Source organism: Bubalus kerabau, chromosome 2, assembly GCF_029407905.1.
Source record: "Bubalus kerabau isolate K-KA32 ecotype Philippines breed swamp buffalo chromosome 2, PCC_UOA_SB_1v2, whole genome shotgun sequence".
Taxonomy (NCBI): Eukaryota; Metazoa; Chordata; class Mammalia; order Artiodactyla; family Bovidae; genus Bubalus; species Bubalus kerabau.
The window spans coordinates 125,333,593-125,357,347 of record NC_073625.1 but is presented as its reverse complement, the minus strand read 5'-3'; the positions used below and the strand labels follow the sequence as shown (position 1 = coordinate 125,357,347).

At 39.3% G+C, this 23,755-nt stretch overlaps 1 protein-coding gene across 19 annotated transcripts in view; it reads left to right on the top strand.

The window, feature by feature from the left end:
* Positions 1-23,755, top strand: part of LPP (LIM domain containing preferred translocation partner in lipoma) — a 757,468-nt gene that overhangs the window by 245,798 nt on the left and 487,915 nt on the right. For all 19 annotated transcript variants that reach the window (XM_055568750.1, XM_055568742.1, XM_055568745.1 and 16 more), the window contains one exon: positions 1,238-1,438. In XM_055568750.1, the coding sequence (XP_055424725.1) occupies positions 1,246-1,438 (193 nt within the window). In that variant the 5' untranslated portion in view covers positions 1,238-1,245. The remainder of the gene's footprint in view (positions 1-1,237; positions 1,439-23,755) is intronic.

Below are 23,755 nucleotides of genomic sequence, written 5' to 3'. Positions count from 1 at the left end.
TCTCCCCACTCTCCAAGGACCCCTTGATTAGCAGCGGTACTGCTTCTTCCAGAGGCATCATCTCAGTGTCCTGCCATGCACTAGTCATACCCTTGTTTCAAGAATAAACCTTGGATGATTCCTTAATGCCTGCAGAATAAATTCAAAGTCCTCAAGTTTGCACACAAAGCTTTCAGTGCTTTGGTTCCATGCCACATTTTTAGTTACTTTGCTAGCTACTTTTCCGTTTCCCCCCCCTCCAGCCACACTGAATTGAAGTTCTGTGTACTTTTCCTACCTGTGCAACGTTGCCTATGTTACTCAGGCCTGACCTCTACTCAGCATTCAGAGCTCAATCTGAAGGTCACCTCATTAATGAGGTCTTAGTTCTGCTCCCTGCAAGAAATACTTTTACCTTTTTCTGCATCCCAGTAACACTTTATTTTTTACCTCACTTAGATAATATATGTATGTATGTATGTGTTGATTGCTCAGTCGTGTCTGACTGTTTGTGATCCCATGGTGGGGGGGGGCAAGGCTCCTCTGTCCATGAGATTCTCCTGGCAAGAATAGTGGAATGGGTAGCCATTCCCTCCTCCATGAGATCTTCTTGACCCAAGGATCGAATCTGGGTCTCCCACATTGAGGACAGATTGTTTACTGTCTGAGCCACCAGGGAAGCCTCACTTAGATAATTTCATCATTAATTGATGTAGTAGTCATTTTAATAGATTGTTAGAGGATCAGATGGCTGGATGGCATCACCGACTCGATGGACATGAGTTTGAGTGAACTCCAGGAGTTGGTGATGGACAGGGAGGCCTGGCGTGCTGCAATTCATGGGGTCGCAAAGAGTCGGACACAAGTGAACTGAACTGAATGAAATTGAAGCTTTTTTTCCAGCCTTACTGATATAAGATTCTCCTACCGTAGAAACTTCTTAAGGCTGGGAACCATTTCTTGCTCATATCTATTTTCTGAAGAATGCTAGGCACTAAAATAGGTAACTGTTGGAAGAGAGGTATTCAAGATGGGTTGAGGGGAGTGTTCAATTTTTCTCCTCCTTTAGTTAAGGTAGTTTTTCTCATAACTCTCCATTTGCTCCTTCTTCTTCCTTCCTTCCTTCTTGCATCATCTCAGAGTCTGTGTTCAGAATTTCATTAGGTATGGATTAAGTAGAAACAATAATGAAGCGAAGTATACTGCTCTCATTTTTGTGTTTCTTTAGAAGCAACTGTTTGTTTCTTTTTACTTCTAGATTCAACAATGTCTCACCCATCTTGGCTGCCACCAAAAAGCACTGCTGAGCCTCTTGGCCATGTGTCTGCACGGATGGAGACCACCCATTCCTTTGGGACCCCCAGCATTTCAGTGTCCACACAGCAACCACCCAAGAAATTTGCCCCAGTCGTTGCGCCAAAGCCCAAGTACAACCCATACAAGCAACCTGGTGGTGAAGGTGAGTGTGGGCATTGCAGAGGTGGCTGCCTACAGCAGGAGAGTTCAATATAATAAAAGTGATTTGTAGGACAGTGTTGCATTGGGAAAATAATTCTGTAGTATGGTTATCATAGTACAGAGACTGTCAAACATTGAAGATCACCTAGTAACCACCTAGGCAACTCTTCTTTTGTGCATGCAGGTTGAAATCTGTTAGGGGTTATCTGACTGTGGTTTTGGCCAGAGCTAAAACTAGAACCCTCATCTCTTCATTCATAGCTCAGTGTCCTTCTATTGCAGTATCCTCCACCCCTATCCCATCATCTTGTAGAAATGTGAGTACCACCCAGTATCCCCTCCCTCTTGCCATCGGACAGGTGTCCCATGTGCTACCAAGCAGTGGTCTGATGGTGTGTCTGTTTGAAGTGACCCAGATAAGGCACTTAGACTTTTTTTCCCTTCTCTAGTTATTTTGTCTAGATTGTTATTTTGTCTCTTCATTTTGGGGGAGAGGTAAGATGAATTTCCCTCTATATGAAGAGAATAAAGACAGTCCCTCTTACCGAGAATGAGGCAGAGCTGTGTGGAGGGCTTAGTAGTTAGGACAGTCAGTGCGCACTTGAGGGTCAGGATGGGGCAGGTTCTGTATCATGCGTGAGAGGGAGGGGAAAACAGGTGATGGTCGCGCTTCAGATGGCTTCACTCGGAGGGCTGTGAATTCTAGTGAGTTGGACCCTCGGCCGAGTCTTTCTGTGTTGAGATGCCCCATCCTGTCATCATCCTTTGTGAGGTCCTCTCACTGCCCCGCTGGTTCTCTAGGGACACTGGCTTCATCTCTGATCCTCTGCAGCTCTTTGCTCAACTCTGTTCTTTCTTACCATGCCAGCTCACCACCCTTTTGTTCCCTGTCACAACCCTACTTGTGTCACCTTCTCCAGTGTCTGGGCATGACCTGGATTGGAGGTAATCGGAAGTAATCTCTTCCCTGGGTTTCCACATGCATCGTATTCTGACGGTCAAATTCCTACTTCTTTTGTTGCTCCTCCTGCTGTCCTTCATCTGCCACTGTTGACCAGATGGTCTGTGTGAGGCACTCTGCTTGTTCATTGTTGTTCTGTTGCCTTATCCTGTAACTCTATGAACCCAGTGCTTTTTCACATCAAAAAATGGGAACTTAGAGACAAGAGGGGACACTCTCTGTGGTTCTGAAGTGAGGCTATCGTCCTCACCCAGCCTGCTGTGCCGCTCGTCCCCCTTCTCCCGGCATATGTGGCACTTGGGCCCCATATGATAGTGCCACCTCCTCACTTCCTTATAAGAGTGTAAGCTTTGTCTCCCCATGTAAGCAACAAGATATGGTTTCTCACTCATCCTTATGTTCCTCTTGGCTCTTATTATGCTACTGTGTTTTTAGTGGGAATGGTTGTGTGTGGTCAAATGTATGTCTGTATCTTCTTATGTGTATATATATTTGGATGGGTGGCGGATGGCTGGATGGGTGAGTGCACTGCTCAGTAATTCTCTTGCAATAAACAGTTTGGAACGTGGCATCCTCTCTGAAAGCAACTCAGTCTCATTGAATTTCTGAAGTCTTGAGTCTTTCTTGCAATTCTGCCAGTCTCTCTTTCTTTTTAATATAACCTTTTTTGAATACGTAAAGGAAGAGATTTCTCTTGCATATATGCATTTTAAAGGCAAACATGGATAAAGGTTCATGGATATTCAGACTTTTTAAAATGTAGCTCCGTCTCTTCATCTGCTGTATCTTATAACACGATATTTGTTAGAAGTGTAAGATTTATTTTCCTTTATATTTAATTTAAATGTTAGTGCATCTTCTGTTGCCCTCAACATTTTTATAATTCATGTTACTTTTGTTTAATTTTTAATACATTTTCTAAAGTTTATATGCATTTTCTTTTTCTTTTTTGGTCCATTTAGAATGTTCTGTACCATTAGTGAAATCCCCAGGTAGTAGGTAACACAGTTTTCATTTATAGGGTGAGTTGATGATGCCAAAGTCTTGTTAGCTCACCTCATGCTATCCTTTGCCTCTATATATACTGACCCTCAATTTTTCGCCCATAAAACCTTAGCATTCATAGCTTAATTCAGAGTCTGACTTCCAAGAACCTCAGCCATGAAGACAGTGTAAAACTAACAGAAATCATAGCCCACCTTTTGCTGGTGTCAAGGTGAAAAACTGCAGTGCAGAGAGTGTAAGTGATTTGTTTGAAGATGGATGACCTGGTTGTCCTCAAGGTGGTCATCAGGTCCCCTTTGTCTGAGTACAGAGTTATCAGGCCCTTGTATTATATTCTAGCAAGGACTCTTTGCCTGCACTGTAACCTCTATGCATCTCATACAATCCTTTGCACAACTGTCCTTCTAATAGATTTACTTGAATGTGGGCCTGTCTCCTTTGGTAGATTCAGACCTTTTGGTGGTGGGGCTGCCTGACTCATGCCTTTACTCCCAGCAGCATCCAGAAGGACACCTGACACACAGTAGGTACTCAGTGATGTTTGCAGTGAGAGTTAAGCTACAGCACTGTGAACCTGCTTATCCAGGTTCATATTCAGGCTCTCAAATACTTTTCAGGGTTTATGGTTCTGTATGGGTTATTTTTACTTCCTCTCCCCTTTCCTTGAGCTTGGTAGCCTAGGATTTGTTTAACCACTGCTACCTTGAAGTTACTGATTACATTTCTCACCCTGGTCTTATGTCTGTAATCTCTGGGGTTTGCTTTCTCATTTTTAAATTCTGACTGTGAAAGTTGAAAAAGTACCCACATGTTTTCCACATCAACTTATATTTATGTGATACCATATGTTATAATTTTCTTTTATAAGGTATTCCACTAATAACTTTCTCTGAAGGGTTTTGGCACATTTAAAAGTGGGTTGTACTTTTTTTCCCAGTTAGTAGCTCTTTAGGCCTTAAGGTTTTGTTATTTTGCTACCATTGTTCTCATTTGTCATTGATTTTTTTTTCCCAACAACTTGTATGTCTTGGAATGCCCCTGCATTTCCAAATGCCTTTCTGTGTCTGGTACTATATACTTATGAGCCCATGTATATTTTTTATTGTTTTGTATTCTTGCAAATTTTACCATGTTAAGTGTCTATGTATTTTTTTATGGAATGATTTTGGTATGTATGTGTGGTTTTATCTCTTTACCTTCTCTTCTAGACTGGTGAGGGAATAAGGTGACATGATTTTTCTTTTGGTCTTTAAAGTACTAGCAGTAGTGTTCTTTATCTTGTAATCTGGGCCCTCTCTCTGCTTCCAATTTGCAAAAATTTCCCAAAACCTTAGACTCTGATGGCAGCTGCTGCTGCTGCTAAGTGGCTTCAGTCCTGTCCGACCCTGTGCGACCCCATAGACGGCAGCCCACCAGCTCCCCCGTCCCTGGGACTCTCCAGGCAAGAACACTGGAGTGCGTTGCCATTTCCTTCTGCTGCTGCTGCTAAGTCACTTCAGTCGTGTCTGACTCTGTGTGACCCCATAGACGGCAGCCCACCAGGCTCCCCATCCCTGGGATTCTCCAGGCAAGAGCACTGGAGTGGGCTGCCATTGATGGCAGAACAGGGTATAAATCTTGCTTTTTCTATCCTTGGTAGATACCAAAGAAAATGATCTGTTTTCTTTTATTAATACATTGTTTTATGAAATGATTTTGAAATTTTCTTACTATTTTAACTCTGGCAATTGGAAATTCTTTCTCTCAATAATTTGGCTGAATGAACCGTGATCATATTTTGTGTTCCTTATTACAATAGATTATAATACAGAAGGATTTGTAAAGTTTGTAGGTTTATAAAGTTGGAGTTATCTTGTGGTCTGGAGTTGACTTTGTCCAATTTCTGAAATTTCTTTTAAAAATATTTTTTATATAAGAGTTTTAAAAAAGTGAATCCATAGGGTACAAATTCCACATGATCATTTTAGTAGAATTCCTTTTTTTTGTACAATCCATTATAATTTTTCTACCACTTCCATATTCATTGTTATTTAATTCTCAAAAGACTGTTCTTATTGTAGCTCTCTGAGTTATATGAAACAGATGGTATTGCAATTATACCAAGTGGTAAACTACCCAAAGTGAAGGGTATTACTCAATAATTATTCAATAATATGTGATTATTCAACTATGTGATTATTATTCAATAATCACATAGGTGATAAAATTGTAAAGCTAGGCTCTATTTTTTATATCTAGGGCTCTTGTTGATTTTAGAAGGTTCTATTTATTAGAGATTGGTCTAGATAGCCTCATCTATTTTGAATTCATTATTTTATTATTTCATGATTTTTCTTTGAAATTAATTTCAAAATGGTTGCTTTTTAAAAAAACTTTTCCTATGTATATTACCTTATATGCTTCTGTATAATATAAACAAAGCCTCTGTTTTCAATCTTTGCCTACATTGCTTCACCTAGACTTGTAAAATCACATCAGAATAGGGGAAATAAATTCTGTTCATTGAGGATCCTAAGCCTGGAAATTTTTTAGTAGATCTCTCTGTGTTTTATTCTACCTGAGGTTCCCAGTCCATCCTGTGGAGAGGGAGTAGTTACTGCCTATTGCTAACCCGAGGTAAACGTAGTACTGAGAACAAAATGCCATCTTAAACAATTGGTCTCCCATGATGGAAATGGCCGCCAAACTTGTTTCCTTTCCACTTTCCTGCCCAAGCCTTTCTTCATGTTTTAATCACAAAGTCTTTGAGCAGCAGAACTAGAAAAGAGTTTGAAGGTTTTTTAGGGCAGCTTTCACTTGTCAAATGTGAAAACTCAGTCTGAGAGGGAAAAGAATATCTTCCCAAGATTACCCAGGAGTTTGGGGCTGAACTGGCTCCAGAACTCAGGTCTTAAATGTGCTCATTCCATTAATTCTCCACTGTCTTAGATTGGAAGAGACAAAATTGGAGCTTGGTTCCTAGGAATTGCTGAGTCTTTGATTATTGCTATTTGGTGTTGAACTGGCCCTTAGTGATGTGAAGTCATGTAACCTGGTCAGGCAGGACATATTTGTTTTTTCAACGGATCGCAAAAATGTGAGTGAAATTGATGGCCACTTATGGCAATGTATTTGAAAAAGTAATTTGGAATGGATTGTTTCTGCCATTTTTAATCTTGTGCATATAAACCAATTTATTGCTGCTTTGACTCTTGAGAGTCCCTTGGACTGCAGGGAGATCCAACCAGTCCATTCTAAAGGAAATCAGTCCTGAATATTCATTGGAAGGACTGATGTTGAAGCTGAACCTCCAATACTTTGGCCTCCTGATGTGAAGAGCTGACTCATTTGAAAAGATCCTGATGCTGGGAAAGATTGAGGGCAGGAGGAGAAGGGGATGACAGAGGATGAGATGGTTGGATGGCATCACCGACTCAATGGACATGAGTTTGAGTAAACTCCAGGAATTAGTGAGGAACAGGTAAGCCTGGCGTGCTGCAGTCCATGGGGTCGCAAAGAGTCGGACATGACTGAGCAACTGAACTGAACTGAACTCCTTTTGCAGTTAGTGAAAGCTTTTACTTTTTATTCCTGAAATAATTGGTAGTAGAAAATGTTTAAGGACTGATGTGAACTCTGAGCAAGTCGTTTCTGAGTATTTCTGCTCGACCTGCACTCTCTGTCTCTGGAGTCCTCTAGTCTCTTCCCTGGTGTGAAAGGTGAATCTGGCCTGTGGTTTTGCAGGTACAAAGGGGAAACGTCGTCTTTGTATAGTTCTAACGGTCCTTTTAAATCTCCAGCCATCACAGAACACTCACAGCTTCTCAGACTGTTTATTATAACTGTGGTCTGTCAACAGGACAGTCACAAGTTCACTGAAAACACTCAAGTTTGACTGGTGTGCCCCTTTTCTGGTTCCGGGCAAACATCTTTAGCCTCATCTCTCATTGTGGAGTACAGTAAATGAGTTTAAATTTTCAGAGACTGGGGTGGGGGGTGGAGGATAAGCTATGTATTCATTAAAGGGTCAGATACTAATTGTATTCATTTGAGCTTTACATGACATCTTCCTGAAGAGAAAAGAACTTATAATTCTTTGTATGAAATCAGATTTTACTAAATATTCATAGGCCTTATTGACACTCAAAAGAGCCAAGATTCAGTGCTGACTTGGTGGTCAGGGCATTTACATTCAAGCCTCAGTTTCACTCCTTGACCTTGGACATGTCAATTTTCTGTTTCATGTTTTCTTACTTTATAAAACTAGTTGGTAATATTAATTATCTTAGGTGGTTTTGTGGATCAGATATAATGAGTGTAAAAATGTTTCACAAACCATAAAATACCTTACAACTCTAGGAATTACTTTTGTATTCTCATTTATCAGTCATTTACTTAAAGCAGAATTTGCACCAGACAGACACTCTTCTAGGAGCTGAAGTAATGAGCCAAATGGAGACTGATCTCTGCCCTTGTAGAGTGTATTCCTTGCCGTAATAAAAATAACTAGTTGCTTTGATTAATATTAAGTAATATTGATAAAATTATTAAATAGTATTTAATAAATGCATTTCATAATTTTATACAGACCATTACTAATAATTAACTAATAATACCAGTAATATAAGATTAATAAATGTATAGCAGTATAAATACAGCTATTAATAATATTCATAAATACTGATAAACAGTAAAAATTCTAATATTAGTGATAGGGATCTTAGTGCCTCAATATTATATTGTTATACAATTCTTGAACCAGGATAAATCTTAAAAATCATTGAATACATGTTTGTTTCTCAGATAAGGATAGTTACTTCCATAATACATTTCTAGGAGGTATAGGACTTTTGCTCTAGGAATGCTGTAAATAGCAAATCGAAATTGTTGAGTACAGGCAGGGGTTACTACCTCAGTTGTGAAACCTCAGCAAGGTCAGGTGTTTGTTCAGTATCACAGAACAGTAAGTGGTGAAGCTGAGTCTGGATCTGGTGGATCCTTCCGTGATTATTGTAGTTCTATGTCACTGAAGGGTTTGGGGTGACTTGCTTATAATCCCCAGTGATAGAATTAATGTATGTGCACAGAATGGATTAAATGTTTTTGGACAAAAAGGAATTCCTGAATTGTTGACAAAAATCTCTTATCTTATAACTTGCCACTTAATTAACTGCTGAAATGAAAGCCTGAAGAAGGTGGTAGATTTTTCATCCAAGTCTGACTCCAAAAACTGTGAATAATGCAATATTGTGTGGTGAGGTGCCCTTTAATCTTCTTCCTTTTTAAATTATATAAATGTGAAGTACAATTTTCACTCCATATTTTAAATAAGAAGAAAGTTTAATTTCTTGTTCAAGAATAAAAATAAATAAACATCTACAGAAGGAAATGGCAACTCACTCCAGTATTCTTGCCTGAAGAATTCCATGGACAGAGGAGCCAGGTGGGCTATGTCCCATGGGGTTGCAAAAAGTCAGACATGACTTAGTGACTAAACAACGCACCCATTAAACCAGCTGAAAAGAAAAATCACATCATTTGCTGGTGAGGGTGTGGAGAAGCTCTCATACATTGCTGGAAGTTGTATGTAAAATAGTATAACTAGTCTGGAAAACTCTTCTTGCAGCTTTTTTTTTTTTTTCTTTTTAAACCAAAGTGAATGTCTACCAAAGGGGCTTCCTGGTGGCTCAGTGATGAAGAGTCCACTGCCAATGCAGGAGGCTTGGGTTGGATCGCTTGATCAAGAAGATCCCCTGGAGGAGGAACTGTCAACCCACTCCAGTAGTCTTGCCTGGAGAATCCCACGGACAGAGGGGCCTGGCGGGCTATAGTCCATAGGGTCACAAAGAGTAGGATATGACTTAGCAACTAAACAGCAACAACGACAAATGTATACTAGCCATGTGATTTAGTTGTCGTACCCTAGGGGCATTTAATCCAGAGATATGGTAAGTTATGTTCACATAAACTCTTATACATGAATGTCATAACTTATTTTATAATGGCAAGATACTGGAAACATCTTAAATGTCCTTTAGTTGGTAAATGTTTAAACAGACTCTGATCCATCCATCCAAGCTATTTATTAATAAGAAGGAATGATTTACTGATATATGCAGCAACTGGATTCACCTCAAGGGCATTATGCTTAACGAAAAAGGAAAAATCACTCTGGAAGGATTATGATTCCATTTATAAGAGATTCTTGAGATGATGAAACTCTAGAGATAGAGAGTCATTTAATAATGGTTGTTGGGGGGACAGGATGAGGGGTGGACTGGTGCAGAGAATGGGTGTTCACATTAAGAAAAGCAATGGGGAGTTGGTGGTGGAAGAGTTGTGTATCTCTCTTGTGGTGGTGGTTACATTAACCTGTACATGGGTTAAAATAGCCTAGCTCTAATATACACAAAGGAATACAGGTTAAAATATGGTGAAAACTGAATAAGGACTCGTTAACAGTAATGAAACAAAGTCAGTGTTCCTAGCTTTTCAGATGTTACCATTGCAAGAAGGTGAGTGAATGGTTCTTGGGACTGTTTATATTATATTTACAACTTTCTGTGCATCTATATTTTAAAATAAAAAGTATAACAACCATATATAAATAAATACATATAGATTTCTCAGTGTTTTTTCTCCTTTTTGGAGTGCCATCTTTTATGCACCATTTGGAGATCATTGTTATAATGGTTTTTTAAAGCAGGCCAGTCATCAGACTGACTTGGGGAACATTAAAAAAAAAAAAAAGAAAAAACAAAGAACATCATCTTTGGGGCTCACATCAGTCCTACAGAATCAGAATCTCAGGGCATGGGTCCCGAGAGTCTACATTAAAACAAAATAAAACTTGTCAGGTAATTCTGATTGGGTCTCAAGCAAAATTTGGGAACTATTTGTTTATTTCAGTAACTTCGGGGGTCAGTCCTCTAATGCTCTTGAACCTTCTCCAGGTCCTGTGGGTACAGATCCTCTCCTTAATGACAGTAGCTGCGGAAGTCTTATGCTTCTTTTATCATGTAAACAATGTAGAGATTCAGGGACTCAGATCCTCCTTCATGATGCTATGCTTTTCCCCCTGTGCTTTCATCGTAAATACCAATTTCCTGCATATGTTGTCCCAAGGAGTTTTAACTGGTTGCCAAAAACTAAACAAGATGTAAAAAAAAAAAAAAAAAAAAGAAAGATTCTTCTAGAATGCCTCAGCAATGCTCAAACTTCATAATAGAACACTTGCTCTTGTATGATTTCAGGTAGCAATGCCTGAAATCTCAGCTGATTTTGGGTCATGACAGGCCTATGTAAATCATCTATAAATAGATTCATTATGAATATTATAAAAATAAACCTGACACCTAAGCCTTTCGGCAAATATACCATATAAAGAAATCATACCCTGAAACAATGATTGACCCTAGGAGCTGTAAAAGAAAAAAAAAAAATCTTGGAATGATGTTTTTATCCTCCTTCCTTAGATTTACAGTGTCCAGAGACTGGATGGCTAGGAATAGCACCAGGGACAGGGGAGGGCAGGACCCTGAGCTGTGACACCCTGAGCCTGCTGTGTGCTTTGACCTTCCAGCATCTTTTATTATCCATTCTGTATGTTTTCCTGTGTCTTGCTGGTTTCAGGCAGAATAGATTGTCTGCTAGTCAAGATAAACATGCAATAGCAGATGTTGCAATCTGTAAATTAAGTGAATTAAAGGACATGAAAGATGTGGTGTTGGAAGGATTTGGGAAAGCTTCAGAGGGAAGGAGACATCTGAGCTGACTCTTGGAGAGTGAACTAGTTATTAGCCACACAGGAGAGGGTGGCAGACAGCATGGCATGCCAAGCAAAGGGAATGGCATGTGAACGCAGAGCAAGGTATCCCTTCTGACCCTTGTAATTTTCATAGCTCTTTGCTGACGTCCTTAGGTAGTGCATTGAGGCTCCTGGTAGCTTTGCAATATGAGCAAAGTAACTTTACTCTGAGTAGACTCAACATCTCATGTGCTTTGACACATATCTCTAGGAATAGCTCCAGAAGGGTGGCTAGCTACAGGGAGGAAATACCAAGAAGCAAAAGAATATCAGTCTTATTACACTCTGGGCAAGAGCTACCATGCTGGTGATCCTGGCCAGAATGGTCCAGCCATTTCTCTCCAAGAGTCTATCATGCTTGAGAATGAAGTGTTTCTATATGTAGAGATGCTAAGACCATCTCTACATGTCTACATCTCTAAGGTATCTCTACATCTCTAAGGCAGAGGCAAAAACCAAGTCTGCCTTTAAATTCTCCCCAAACTAAGTTAAAGCAGTCCGTTTACCCAGTCAAATACTCATCCTTAAGAATGTGAGATGTGAGCCAACTATAACTTTGTTGTTGTTGTTGTTCTGGTTTATCTCTTTTTTGGGTGATCCTGAGAAAATAGGAAGCAGCAAGAGGGACTTTATTATGAAATATTCATTACAACTTGCAACTTTAAAGATGTGTGTGTGTGTGTATGTGTGAATTGTTTCTGAAGCACTTTCCCACGTAATATCTCACTTAATTACTGCTATATTCTGTAACATTATTATGGTTCCTTTATTATTAAGGTTCCCAGAGACAAATGAAAAATCTGAGATTCAGAGGATTCAGGATGAAGCTTATAAATGGGCAAGCCACATTTGATCAAATTTGAGTGTTTTCCCTTCAGTAAACCATTGGTAATGTAGAATAACCACTGCATGATCATTGTTGACTATTGCTATTACTGATACAATTTCTCTGGGAGAATTTTGTTGTAAGAATGTGGGAGACATTTTAGTGGACTTACCTAGTCTATTTCTCCAGAAGGACACTCAGCTTCATTCTTAACCTGATGTTTTCTGTTGCCTATGAAAGATGGGTATCATGACCCTCAGTATACAGAGACTGTTAGACAAAGCAAACCAACCAGCGCAGGGCAAAGGTGGGACTTGAATCTTTGTTTCCTAATTCCAAGTCCAGAGCTTTTCCTCTGCACTACTTTGCATCTTGTGTTAATGTTATGAATAGTTTTTAAAAGAAAAGTCTCACACTTATTTTTCCTAATCTTTACCAGAGATGTTTGAAGTAGAATTTGTCCAAATAACATGTGAAAATTACTTAGAATCACCTGTGCATGAGATGGTGTATGAAAGTATAAACAGCCAAGGTAATCTCTGAAAATCATCATCAAGAAGACAGTATTTCAGAGAGCCTTTGGAATAACTGTTTGAAATAGCCATTAATTCCAGTGAATTATGTCATCTTGCTTAGACTTAGATGTCATTGGTAGTTTTATTGACATTAAAATGAAATTAAAATGACATTTAAATTTGCTGATATTTTGTTATTGATTTGTTACTATATAATAATGACTTGTGGTTTATTAAGTGCTTCCTTTGTTAAAATTATTTACTGGAAAAGAAATCTCCAAGTTAGATGATGTGTATCTATAAACATCACTATCTGAGGTGTTATACATAACCTACCCAGGGCTTCCCCGGTTGCTCAGCTGGTAAAGAATCAGCCTGCAGTACAGGAGACCCTGGTTCAATTCCTGGGTTGGGAAGATCCCTGGAGAAGGGAGAGGCTACCCACTCTAGTATTCATGCCTGGAGAATCACCATGGACAGAGGAGCTTGGCAGTCTATGGAAGGTCGCAAAGAGTCAGACATGATTAAGCGACTAAGCACCACACAGCATAGCATATACCCAACCAAAGCTCAGTAGACTGAATTTGCATCTTCATATATCACCCTCAGCGTTTTTCTTCAGTTTCCCTACTCAGCCTAATTCAGATGCATCTTATGCCATTTTTATTCAACAGAACTCTATAGTAGATAGGAGAAGAGTAAAAACACATGCTAGCCCTTAAGCAGTTTATATTTTCATTAGAAACCTGACATATGAAAATAATCAGGTAACTCACATTATAAAGCTATAAATTCTGTTTGTGAAGTGACTTTATGGCTAACTTTCAGAGGGTTCAGAAAGAAGAGTTTACTTGGGGCCGGGATAGGATTGGAAGGATAAAAGAAGGGAGACTCAGGAGGCAGTGGTTAGGCACGTAGACTCTAACATCAGATCTGGGTTCAAGTTTTTTTTTAGTCCTTACTTCTCTAAGAACTTGAGCTAACTGGTTTAAGTAGCTACTTAAGCTCTTTCAATATGTTCTTACATTAAAATAGAGATACACATATCCCAAAAAGAGTTATTTTCAAAATTAAGTGTATAAATTAGCATAATATCTGGCACAAAATAATGGTTAAGTTGTTGGAAGCTGCCAGCATTATTGTTGCTGTTATTATTAAAATTAAAGCATGACCATTAACATCAGGAGTGATAATCCATAGTTTGTTCATCCTTAGACTTCTAATCATAATTGTCTAAATATAACTCTTGCTGGCCATTTTTTAAAATAATCATGGTTTTATCTTTTTTTCCTATGGTAATCTTTTGCTATTTGACATTTTAGAATAGGCTTGTCTTATTCCTGGTAGAATTATGATGTGTTGATATGTCCTTTTTGAAATTTGCAAGACACCTTTTTTAGAGAGAGGATTTACTTGAACCATGTCACTATTGAAGAAAAGAAAAAGATTCATATTTATGGTATCCCTTTAAGAAGGAGCATTCTTAATATTAAACTAGTATTACAGATAATAATTAAGTGAACGTTATAAAAAGCGAACTGTATAAAGTAAATCAGTGGTTTTTATTACCTTTAAACATCTTTTGTTTGCCAAATTCTTTAATGAGGCAGAGAGATTTTAGAGATGTTGTTAATTATATCATCACAAAAAAATAATTAATTAATTTGCTTAGGAATTTCATCTTGGGTGCTGTTCATCTCTGGGATTCATAATTGGCATTTAGCCAGTCTCCTGATACTGTATTTAAACTTGGTCCATGTGTATGTCTTTTTCAGGGAAAGGGTCCATATGTCATCAGATCCTCAAAGAGATGCTTAACTTACTCATTAAGAAAGATAACATCCCCTGCCTAAGAGGTCACCAGTCTCCAAAGCTAGTTATATTAATGCTGCTTAAATAAAAGCCAGGTTTTCCTTTTCTTCTTGCCAAATGTAACAGGTAGTGTCCGAAGAGAGAACTGAACATTTGGTGGTGATGGTGGTGGCGGTTCTAGTAATTATATTAGAAAATACAGTGAATGTACAATATAACAGACACTGTACATACACAATTATGTCATAATATGTGGTTTTCATACACGTTCATATTTACTCTCACATCTTCTCTGGGGAGTGCATATATATGTAAGGTGAGGTATGGAGATGGATAAGACCCGGGTTCTTTCCTCTGAGAGGGAGGCCACACAGGACTATTCATTCCCATCTGATAATCACATCGCAGATTCTGTGATGAAACTGGCTATACCAGGTCCTATAGATTTAAAGTAATCAAGAGGCGATTCTTGAGTTCTTTATACCGCAATATGCTTTCTGTTGCCTTGCATATAACTGTTACCCATACATTTTTACTTATTTCTCTTATATGTGAATTTAAAATGTCATATTTGTTCTGCTTCCATTATTGCAGTTTTGAATGATGATTCATCAGTGCAGTGGCCTATTTTAGTGAACCACAATAGCTTGGGTAGAAAGAAAAAAAAAAGATTCAACATACTCAGGAATGGAAAGCAGCCATCTTTTTATAGCTAAAATTACAAACATCTGGCAATTACTCTATTCTACCTCCCTTCAAAAAAAAGGAATCGTCCCTTCAACTGGAGCCTGCTGCTGTGTTTAATCAAGGCAGCTATGCAAGCCTCAAGGAGCGATAGGTTTTGATTCAAGGAGGCCATTGCCTAACCCAGTTGGCCAGAGTCTTTTTGGAAAGTACGCCATTTAATACTCCCCATATGCTACTGTGTTATATAATGATAATAATGGTAATATGGCCATTAATGGCTGTAGAAAATCCCCTTCTGCTTTCCTGCCCTGGTTCATTTGTGGTGGCTCTTATAGCAGATTTATATTTTGAAAGTTAACTATTTGGGTCAAGTTTGCCTCTCTCCATGCCCTGGAGTTTTTTGTACTCTGAGACAGAAAGTTCAACTACATCATGGCAGATGACAATTACTGGTTGGCTTTTATTATAAACTGGTCTAGTAAAATGTTGAAGGAACAAATCAATTTCTTTTCAAAGCCTGGCAGTGGTCATGCAGTCAAAAAACAATCCACCATGGTTATGATTCCTTCATACCCCACCCTTGTTTCTTATTGTGATAATTGCTTGTGAAACTAGTTCTTCCCTCCCTGGCAAAAGTCAACTCTGTTGGCAGGGGAAGTGAGAATGGCTGGTGGTTTGAAATAAGGGCTGAGAGGGAGAACTTCTGTATTTTTCTCTTGGGGCCAGTGCCAGCTTTCACTCTGGCCTTGGCCAAGGCACTCACCTTTCTATTCCCCATTTACCTTTCTCTTCCTCAGAGCCGCTGCAGAGGAAAGGTGACTTTTCTTTTCCCGGGTTCTACCAACCTTATTACCACTGTTGCTTTTGGCTGTAGGGTATCTTGGTCAATAATCATTAGTAATTGTGAAGGGATGGAAAAGATGTAGTATGAGAAAAAAAAAAAGTCTCAATGGCATGGTGATTTTCAAAAACAAACTCAAGTACTAAAAATGGCTGTTTTCTAGTGTTACAGTGTTAGTGTATTGTGGTACTTGGAAGTCACAGACATTCAGCGGGGGCCTTGAGCTTGTTTTACATTAACTTTTATGCCTTTAGTAGAGCTGTGTTCAATACCCCAAGCCAGACATTTACCCTTAGCAAAATATAATAATTTTGCTAAGCTGTTTCTCCAGCCTGTCTTCCCCCAATCCCAGTGAATGTTACAGACATCTCATTAAGCTAATGGCAGCTTTGGAAGAGGTGACTAGGGGGTTTCCGGTTTAAAAAATAAATAAATAATGGAAAGAAAAGGAGCAGGAACTCCTAATAACCTAAAGAGCACGTCTTACTCGGTACAGCTTCTCCATGCAGAGCCTGAGCGAGTAATGGTCTCTGGAATTGCAAAATGTGTGTGTCTCCCTTTGTCTGCAGCCAGTGTATCACTGATCGTCCTGGCCTTTCTCTTTCATGAAACCGTCTTAGAACTTAGACTGATTTATTACAGCCAGCGTTGTTGCCTGGTGCTTTTCTCCTCGATGGCTCTGCGTAAGTGGAAGACATTATGCCACTATCATTTTACCATCGTTTCCCTTTACTTTTGGGCTTAAAATCTATTAACTTTATAGAAAACAGCCTACTCGGTACTGAAAAGGGCTTTAACTCTCTCTCAGTGGTTTTGTACTCTCACGACATACAAAATCACCCAGGGAACTTGTAAAAATGCCTAGATTTGTCCTTCGCCCTCAGATATTCTAAAATAGTTGGCCTGAGATACCCCCCCCTTCCCCTGCCACTTTTAAAACAGAACAAAAGAACACTTTCCAAATCTTAGAATCACTGAGGCAGGCCAATCTCTCCTCTGATAGAATTTCTACCATCTTTAACAAGGTGTTTTTCAGGTTTTCTTGACTATTTCTAGTGCAGGAAACAAACTAGCCTTTCTATCTTTGGACAGTTCTGAGTTTTTGGAAAGTTCATCTTTATTCTGATTTGAAATCTGTTCATAAATTCAGTGGGCATATCTCTTAGTCTTACAAACTTATAATCTCTTGTCATGGAGTTTCATTAGTACTTAATGTTATAAGCTTGTACCCTCAGGGGGGAAAAAATTCTCTTAACAGTCTAATCACATTGCCCTAATTGTGATTCAGTTCTCATTAAATGGAACCTCTCCCTTAACCATTTTTGAGTTACAAATCTCTGGGAAAGGAACAGTGAAGAATAAACAGAGAGACAAATTAAACAAACACTTATTCTAGTGAGCCATCTTCAGAGTTACGTTTTGAAGCAGCCGATTTGGCCTTAAAAGCAGGAACTCTCAGCTGGTCATCATAAAATTAACGAAGAAAGCTGAGCGTCGAAGAATTGATGTTTTTGAACTGTGGTGTTGGAGAAGACTCTTGAGAGTCCCTTGGACTGCAAGGAGATCCAACCAGTCCATTCTGAAGGAGACCAGCCCTTGGTGTTCTTTGGAAGGAATGATGCTAAAGCTGAAACTCCAGTACTTTGGCCACCTCATGAGAAGAGTTGACTCATTGGAAAAGACTCTGATGCTGGGAGGGATTGGGGGCAGGAGGAGAAGGGGATGACAGAGGATGAGATGGCTGGATGGCATCACCGACACGAGGGACGTGAGTTTGGGTGAACTCTGGGAGTTGGTGATGGACAGGGAGGCCTGGCACGCTGCAATTCATGGGGTCGCAAAGAGTCCGACACAACTGAGGGACTGAACTGAACTGAACTGAACAATGATTGAGGCACATTCAGTGAATACTCACCTCATAAATAATATATATGCAGCTTATTAAGGCGGCTCAAATTAAATATACAAAACTGATAGTTTTAAATGTAACAATAGTTTAGAAAATATAGTAGGAGAATGTCCCTTTTGCAGAGGGAATGAAACTTGAAAGGCCCAGGCACAAATTTAATAGGAGATATGGAACTTTAGCTACATAGCAAGAACAAAACTAAAATATCACTCAAGCTCTCTGGAATGGCATAATGCTCAGCAGCAGTTCGCCTGTTGTAGATCTGTCCTTTTAGGAAATCTTTTGTTTTTTCTTAATATTTACTTATTTTTGACTGTGCTGAGCCTTTATTGCTACACACAGGCTTTCTCGAGTTGGAGTACAAGGGCTTCTCATTGCAGTGACTTTTTTGTTGTGAAGCAGGGCTCTAGAGCGCAGGCTCAGTAGTTGTGGTGCACCAGCTCAATTGCCTTGTGGCATCTTCCCGGACCAGGGATCAGACCAGTGCCCCCCACATTGCAAGATGGATTCTTAACCACTAGATCACCGTGGAAGCCTCCTGTTAGGAAATCTTAAGTTTGCTTTGGCTTTAATATGTGGCAGAGGTAGGAACGTATTTATAGTTATTTGTGTTTCTTTTGCTTTAGAAAATATTTTCCTATATCCAAGTGAATTGCAAAAAAAGTCTCTTCTGTATGTGAGCCCTTGGAGCTTCATAGTGATTTGCCCCTCACTCCATCTTTCCTCCCCTCCTTAACACTGAACAGTTCCATTGTTGGGATTTCAAAGCTTTTAAGTATTTTATTCAGCCTATCATGAAAAGCCTCGTTTGTCAGGACCCAGAATTGAACTTAATGCTATTGAGCACAGATAAGAGAATTCTTTTTCTTAAACAAAGGTGCAAATGCCAAGAATTGCCTTTACAATTTCAGCACAGTTTGTTGGCTTGCTTAAAGGAGTAGTCTATGCAGTATTATTAACTGACTTTTAAAAAATTCATGTGTATATTTTTGTGTATACTCTTTTCCCCTTCACTATAAATGGAAAAGAATGCAAGGTCTGGTGGGTAGTAAGGTCAACAAATGAATTTAGAACTTTCCTGTGACAAGATTAAATAGCTAGATTAGGACAAGTTGGATTTATTGTTCAATAAATAAGTTGGACTTCATGGGACTCAAGTAAGTCTAAATTTTGAGGAAACTGGAAAAGTTGGAACAGAATGAGTAATAGTAAAGGCAAAACTAAGATTATTAACAAGATTATCAACATTTCCCATGAAATTATTTTTTGCAATAGATTTCCCTGGTTTACCTTGTTCATGGGTTCAAGTAGTTTTATAGTTCTTTAATTTTTATTCTATTTTTCTTAAGGACGAAAGATAACCTGCTACTATCCCTCTGTCTGTGCTCCTGATTTGTTATGTGTGTGTTGCAGTTACATGTGCTACCCTTACCTGGATGTAGCTTGCCTACAACATTGGTTAATTGTGAACATCAAAACTCTTAAAACTCAACTTTTAAGTTAGATGATGAAGTGGCAGCAGCCATTCCTAGCAGTGTGTATCATGCAGTTTTCTCTGCATTGTATATATCCCTGATAAAAATTAACCTATATGAAAATAATGTCCATTCTAGACTGAAATTGTCACTGAGTATTGCTGCCTTTTAGCTGGAAAACGTCTCAATCCAGGGTTTAAGAAGGAGCGATCTTAGGATCTGTGCTCATTTTGTGTATTTTCAATGAACTTTCCTTCTCTCCAACAGCTGCCAGGACACTTGTTGGCAATAGATGAGGGCCTTAGTTGGCATTTGCTAGAAGTAGAGGAAGGGCAAAGCTGGAGTCACAGCGGGAATGCCAGGGAATACCAGGCTGGTAGTTCAAATGTAGGCACTATTCATGAAGTGACCTTCAAACATCCTGTTTTCAGAAATAAACTCAGCCCTACTAGCACCTGTTATTTCTTTCCCAGAGTATAAAGAACCGTGAATCCTAGTTAGGAGCTAATATTTACTGAAAAGTTTGAGTTTGTTCTGAACACAACCACAGAGTTGTGTATAGATACTCAATTGAAAGGAGAGAACAAATAATTTGCTAGAATGAAGGACATTTTATTTCAGCTACACCAGAAACGAAGTACCAGCCAATCAAGAAGGTAACCACTGTACATGACAAGAGCTACCTGGAGAAAAGTGTGGTCCTGTTGAAAGGACCCTTCTTAGCTGTGCACTTATGGCCTGTGTACATCACCAGACCACCCAGGGCTGATCTTCCCAATCATAAAACAGTGAGATTGAACAATATTATCTCTTCACTTCCTGCTCTAAAATTGTATGAAAGTATGATTCAGCTACAGAAATTGCGTAAAATTGGTTACTCTTGAAAGACACGGAGTAAAATTGTTCCCATGGAAAATCATGAATTTAGTAAGGCCGTGAAATGGGCCATAGGCTCTCCATTCTGTATGCCCCCAGCATGTTCCTCTGCCACCCTCATGCCCTCTGAACTCTTCCATTCTAGGCTAATATTCTCAAACATTCTTCTTCCTACCCCAGAGCAAGATATAAATTCATGTTCTTTACCTATAGTTCATGAGGAAGCTAACATTTTATTTGTATCTACTGTATGGCAGGTCTCTGATATGTAATTTTTATAGTATTATTTGAAATTTGGTACTGATATTTCAAGGTTCAAATACTGAAATTGAGGCTTAAAGAGATTCTAAATAAGTTGCCTGATGTCTTGTGGCTAATGAATAATGAATCTTTGATTTGAATCCAGCCATCTCTAAATCCAAATTTCATGTCTGCTGACTCCACAAATCTGTACAAGAAATATATTAAATGTACTCACATTGAGATACAGCTATATATCCATATCTACCTGTATCTATATATTCATATCCAGCTAGCTAACTAGCTATCAAAAAGAAAGAGGTCTACATCTTTGAGAGTATGCCAAAGTAAAATCTTGCCAGAAGGATTTTTATCTTTAATAGAAACTGGAGCCTTAAACTGAAGGCATGAAGTTCTAAGATAAAGGTTTAGCTCTCAGGAGATATATAAAGAGAATCTGGGAACCATGACATCTGTGGAGATATACAAGAGATGAATTTGTCCTTGTGGCAAGAAGAGTGTTAAAAGTTCTTCTAAGTTAACTTCGGAGTGAGGAGGAGAGAATGAATGAATGGCTGGCAACCTGATTCTTCAAGGTCGTATAAAGAAAACATAAACTAGAGAAGATACATTGGATAAAGATTCAGAACCTTTGTTACTTTTTTTGTTTTTTAAATCCTATTCTGTTTTGAGGGCATCAAGAGTCATTTGAAAACAACCTGTAAGCATTTTGTTTTCTTTTTACTGAAATAAAAGCATCGAAGTGCTTCCCTTGTGGCTCAGATGGTAAAGCATCTGCCTGCAATGCAGGAGACCTGGGTTCCATCCCTGGGTGGGGAAGATCCTCTGGAGAAGGCAATGGCACCCCACTCCAGTACTCTTGCCTGGAAAATCCCATGAATGGAGGAACCCGCTAGGCTACAGTCCATGGGGTTGCAAAGAGTCAGACATGACTGAGCTACTTGACTTCAGGACTTTTAAGGTGTCCCAAAGGCTGTGTAGGATTAGAGATAAACAAGGTGTGAATTTTACTCTGGCTGTGTATTCCAGAAAAAGAAGGGTGGACTGGAGGACTTTGGCTAAGAAGCTATTTAAGAGTTTCCTTTCAGCTTTGTCTTTTTTCAGGCTGGAAATGAACCCAGAGCATTTTTTGGTCTATTTATTTACTTGTGAAAAAAAAAGTATATTAAAAAAGGAAGTGTCATGGAAATATAAGCCAATATTGGGTGCTGTAATGATAGATACAGTTGATCCATCATGACTACCATTTAAAAGAAGATGGGAAGATCCTTAGACCTTTGTAAAAAAGGACTTTGAAAATTTTGGTCCAATGGTTATGAGAGGGTTAAAGAGAGCCCATCGTTTTGTAACCAGGCCCAGCCATCTTGTATAAGCCATGTCAGGATGTTGTCTGCATGCCGTCTTTGCTGATCACAGTAATCGGGTCATAAGAGAAAGAGAAGTAATAGAGTGTCTCTTAGCAACCAACCCCAGGAGAAAGAGAAAATTACTCAAACCCAGCCATCTAGCCAGGGAAGTAGAAAAATAGTCTGAAAGTCTGTTGAAAGTGCCCAGGAACATGATTCCTACGTGGCAGCTCCTATAGGCTGGCTTGGGTCTCTCTCTCTCTTTTTTAAGAAAACGGAAAGTAAGAAATAAATAAAGAAACAAATATCTGAAACAGAAACTTTTCTTTCTTTGTCTTCCTTCCTCTCTCTTGTGGTAATTTGTTTTTTGAAACTTATCTCAGAAAGAGGGAGAAAGAGGCAAAGAGTGGCAGGGACCCAAGAATCTTTGTCTCCTAAAACAGGAACTTGGTGGTCCCAAGTGTGAGCGGATGCTGGGGGAGAAAGGTGGTATCATTTCATTGTCCTTGGTTTTTCCAATTGAGATTGGAAATGGTAGAATACTCCCCAAGGAGTAGGAATGCAAAGGCTAGAGGTGGTATTATTAGTTTTCTAAGATCTGCTTTTGCCTGCCCTGCTTGTTAACTGTGCAGCAGTCAGCTCTGTTGTTGTTCAGTCACTAAGTGGGGTCTGACTCTTTGCCACCCCATGGACTGCAGCACGTCAGGCTTCTCTATCCTTTACCAGCTCCCAGAGTTTGCTCAAACTCATGTTCATTGAGTTGGTGATACCATCCAACCATCTCATCCTCAGTTGTCCCTTTCTCCTCCTGCCCTCAACCTTTCCCAGAATCAGGGTCTTTTCAAATGAGTGGGCTCTTTACATCATGTGGCCAAAGTATCGGAGCTTCAGTTTCAGCATTGGTCCTTCCAATGAATATTCAGGATTGATTTCCTTTAGGATTGACTGGTTTGATCTCCTTGCTGTCCAAGGGACTCTCAAGAGTCTTCTCTAGCACCACAGTTTGAAAGAAAGCATTAGTTCTTTGGCACTCAGCCTTCTTTACTGTCTGATTCTCACATCCATACATGACCGCTGGAAAAACCATAACTTTGACTATGTATGTCAGCTCTGTAGCTGTTAATATTTATCACTACAGACTTTGGTTCAAGGTTGTGGTTTCCAAACTTTTTTTTCTGACACAAATGGCAGTTATAAATAAAATTTGCTTTGCTAATTATACACATATAGATATATATAAAGATGTGAAAGAAAATTTCACTCCACACAACATGCTGTCACTTTACATGATACACGTTGATGTTTTCTATTCTATTTCAGTTTTTCAAAATACTTTTGGGGATCTAGTAAATTGATTCTATGATCCATTAATGAGTTGGTTTGTACAGTTTGGAAAGCACTAGTCTAGGGTCAGCATTTGCCTTCTGTTTTAATTGAATTTAAAATGATGCCAAACAGCAAGTTCAGCCATGGGAAGAGTCCTTGGCCAGCACTTTGATGTTCCGAGTGATGGTTGTTTAAGCTAAATATTTTTTTTGTCATCTGTTATGTAGATGCATCCTAAGATCATGGCTTGAAATTTAGGGAAATGAACCTGAGGTGATTCCTCTTGGCCTGTCAGCAGTTTAGAAAGGGTGCCATAGTGTGGCCAGGAAGCACTGGACTGGACTCAGGAGACTTGGTTCCATTGGGCACATTCTTTTCTCACTTGGGGCTCCTTGTTTTGTGATGGGGTTGCATTCAGTTCAGTTCAGTTCAGGCGCTCAGTCGTGTCCGACTCTTCATGACCCCATGAACTGCAGCATGCCAGGCCTCCCTGTCCATCACCAACTCCTGGAGTTCACTCAGACTCACGTCCATTGAGTTGGTGATGCCATCTGGCCATCTCATCCTCTGTCATACCCTTCTCCTCCTGCCCCCAATTCCTCCCAGCATCAGAGTCTTTTTCAATGAGTCAACTCTTCTCATGAGGTGGCCAAAGTACTGGAATTTCAGCTTTAGCATCATTCCTTCCAAAG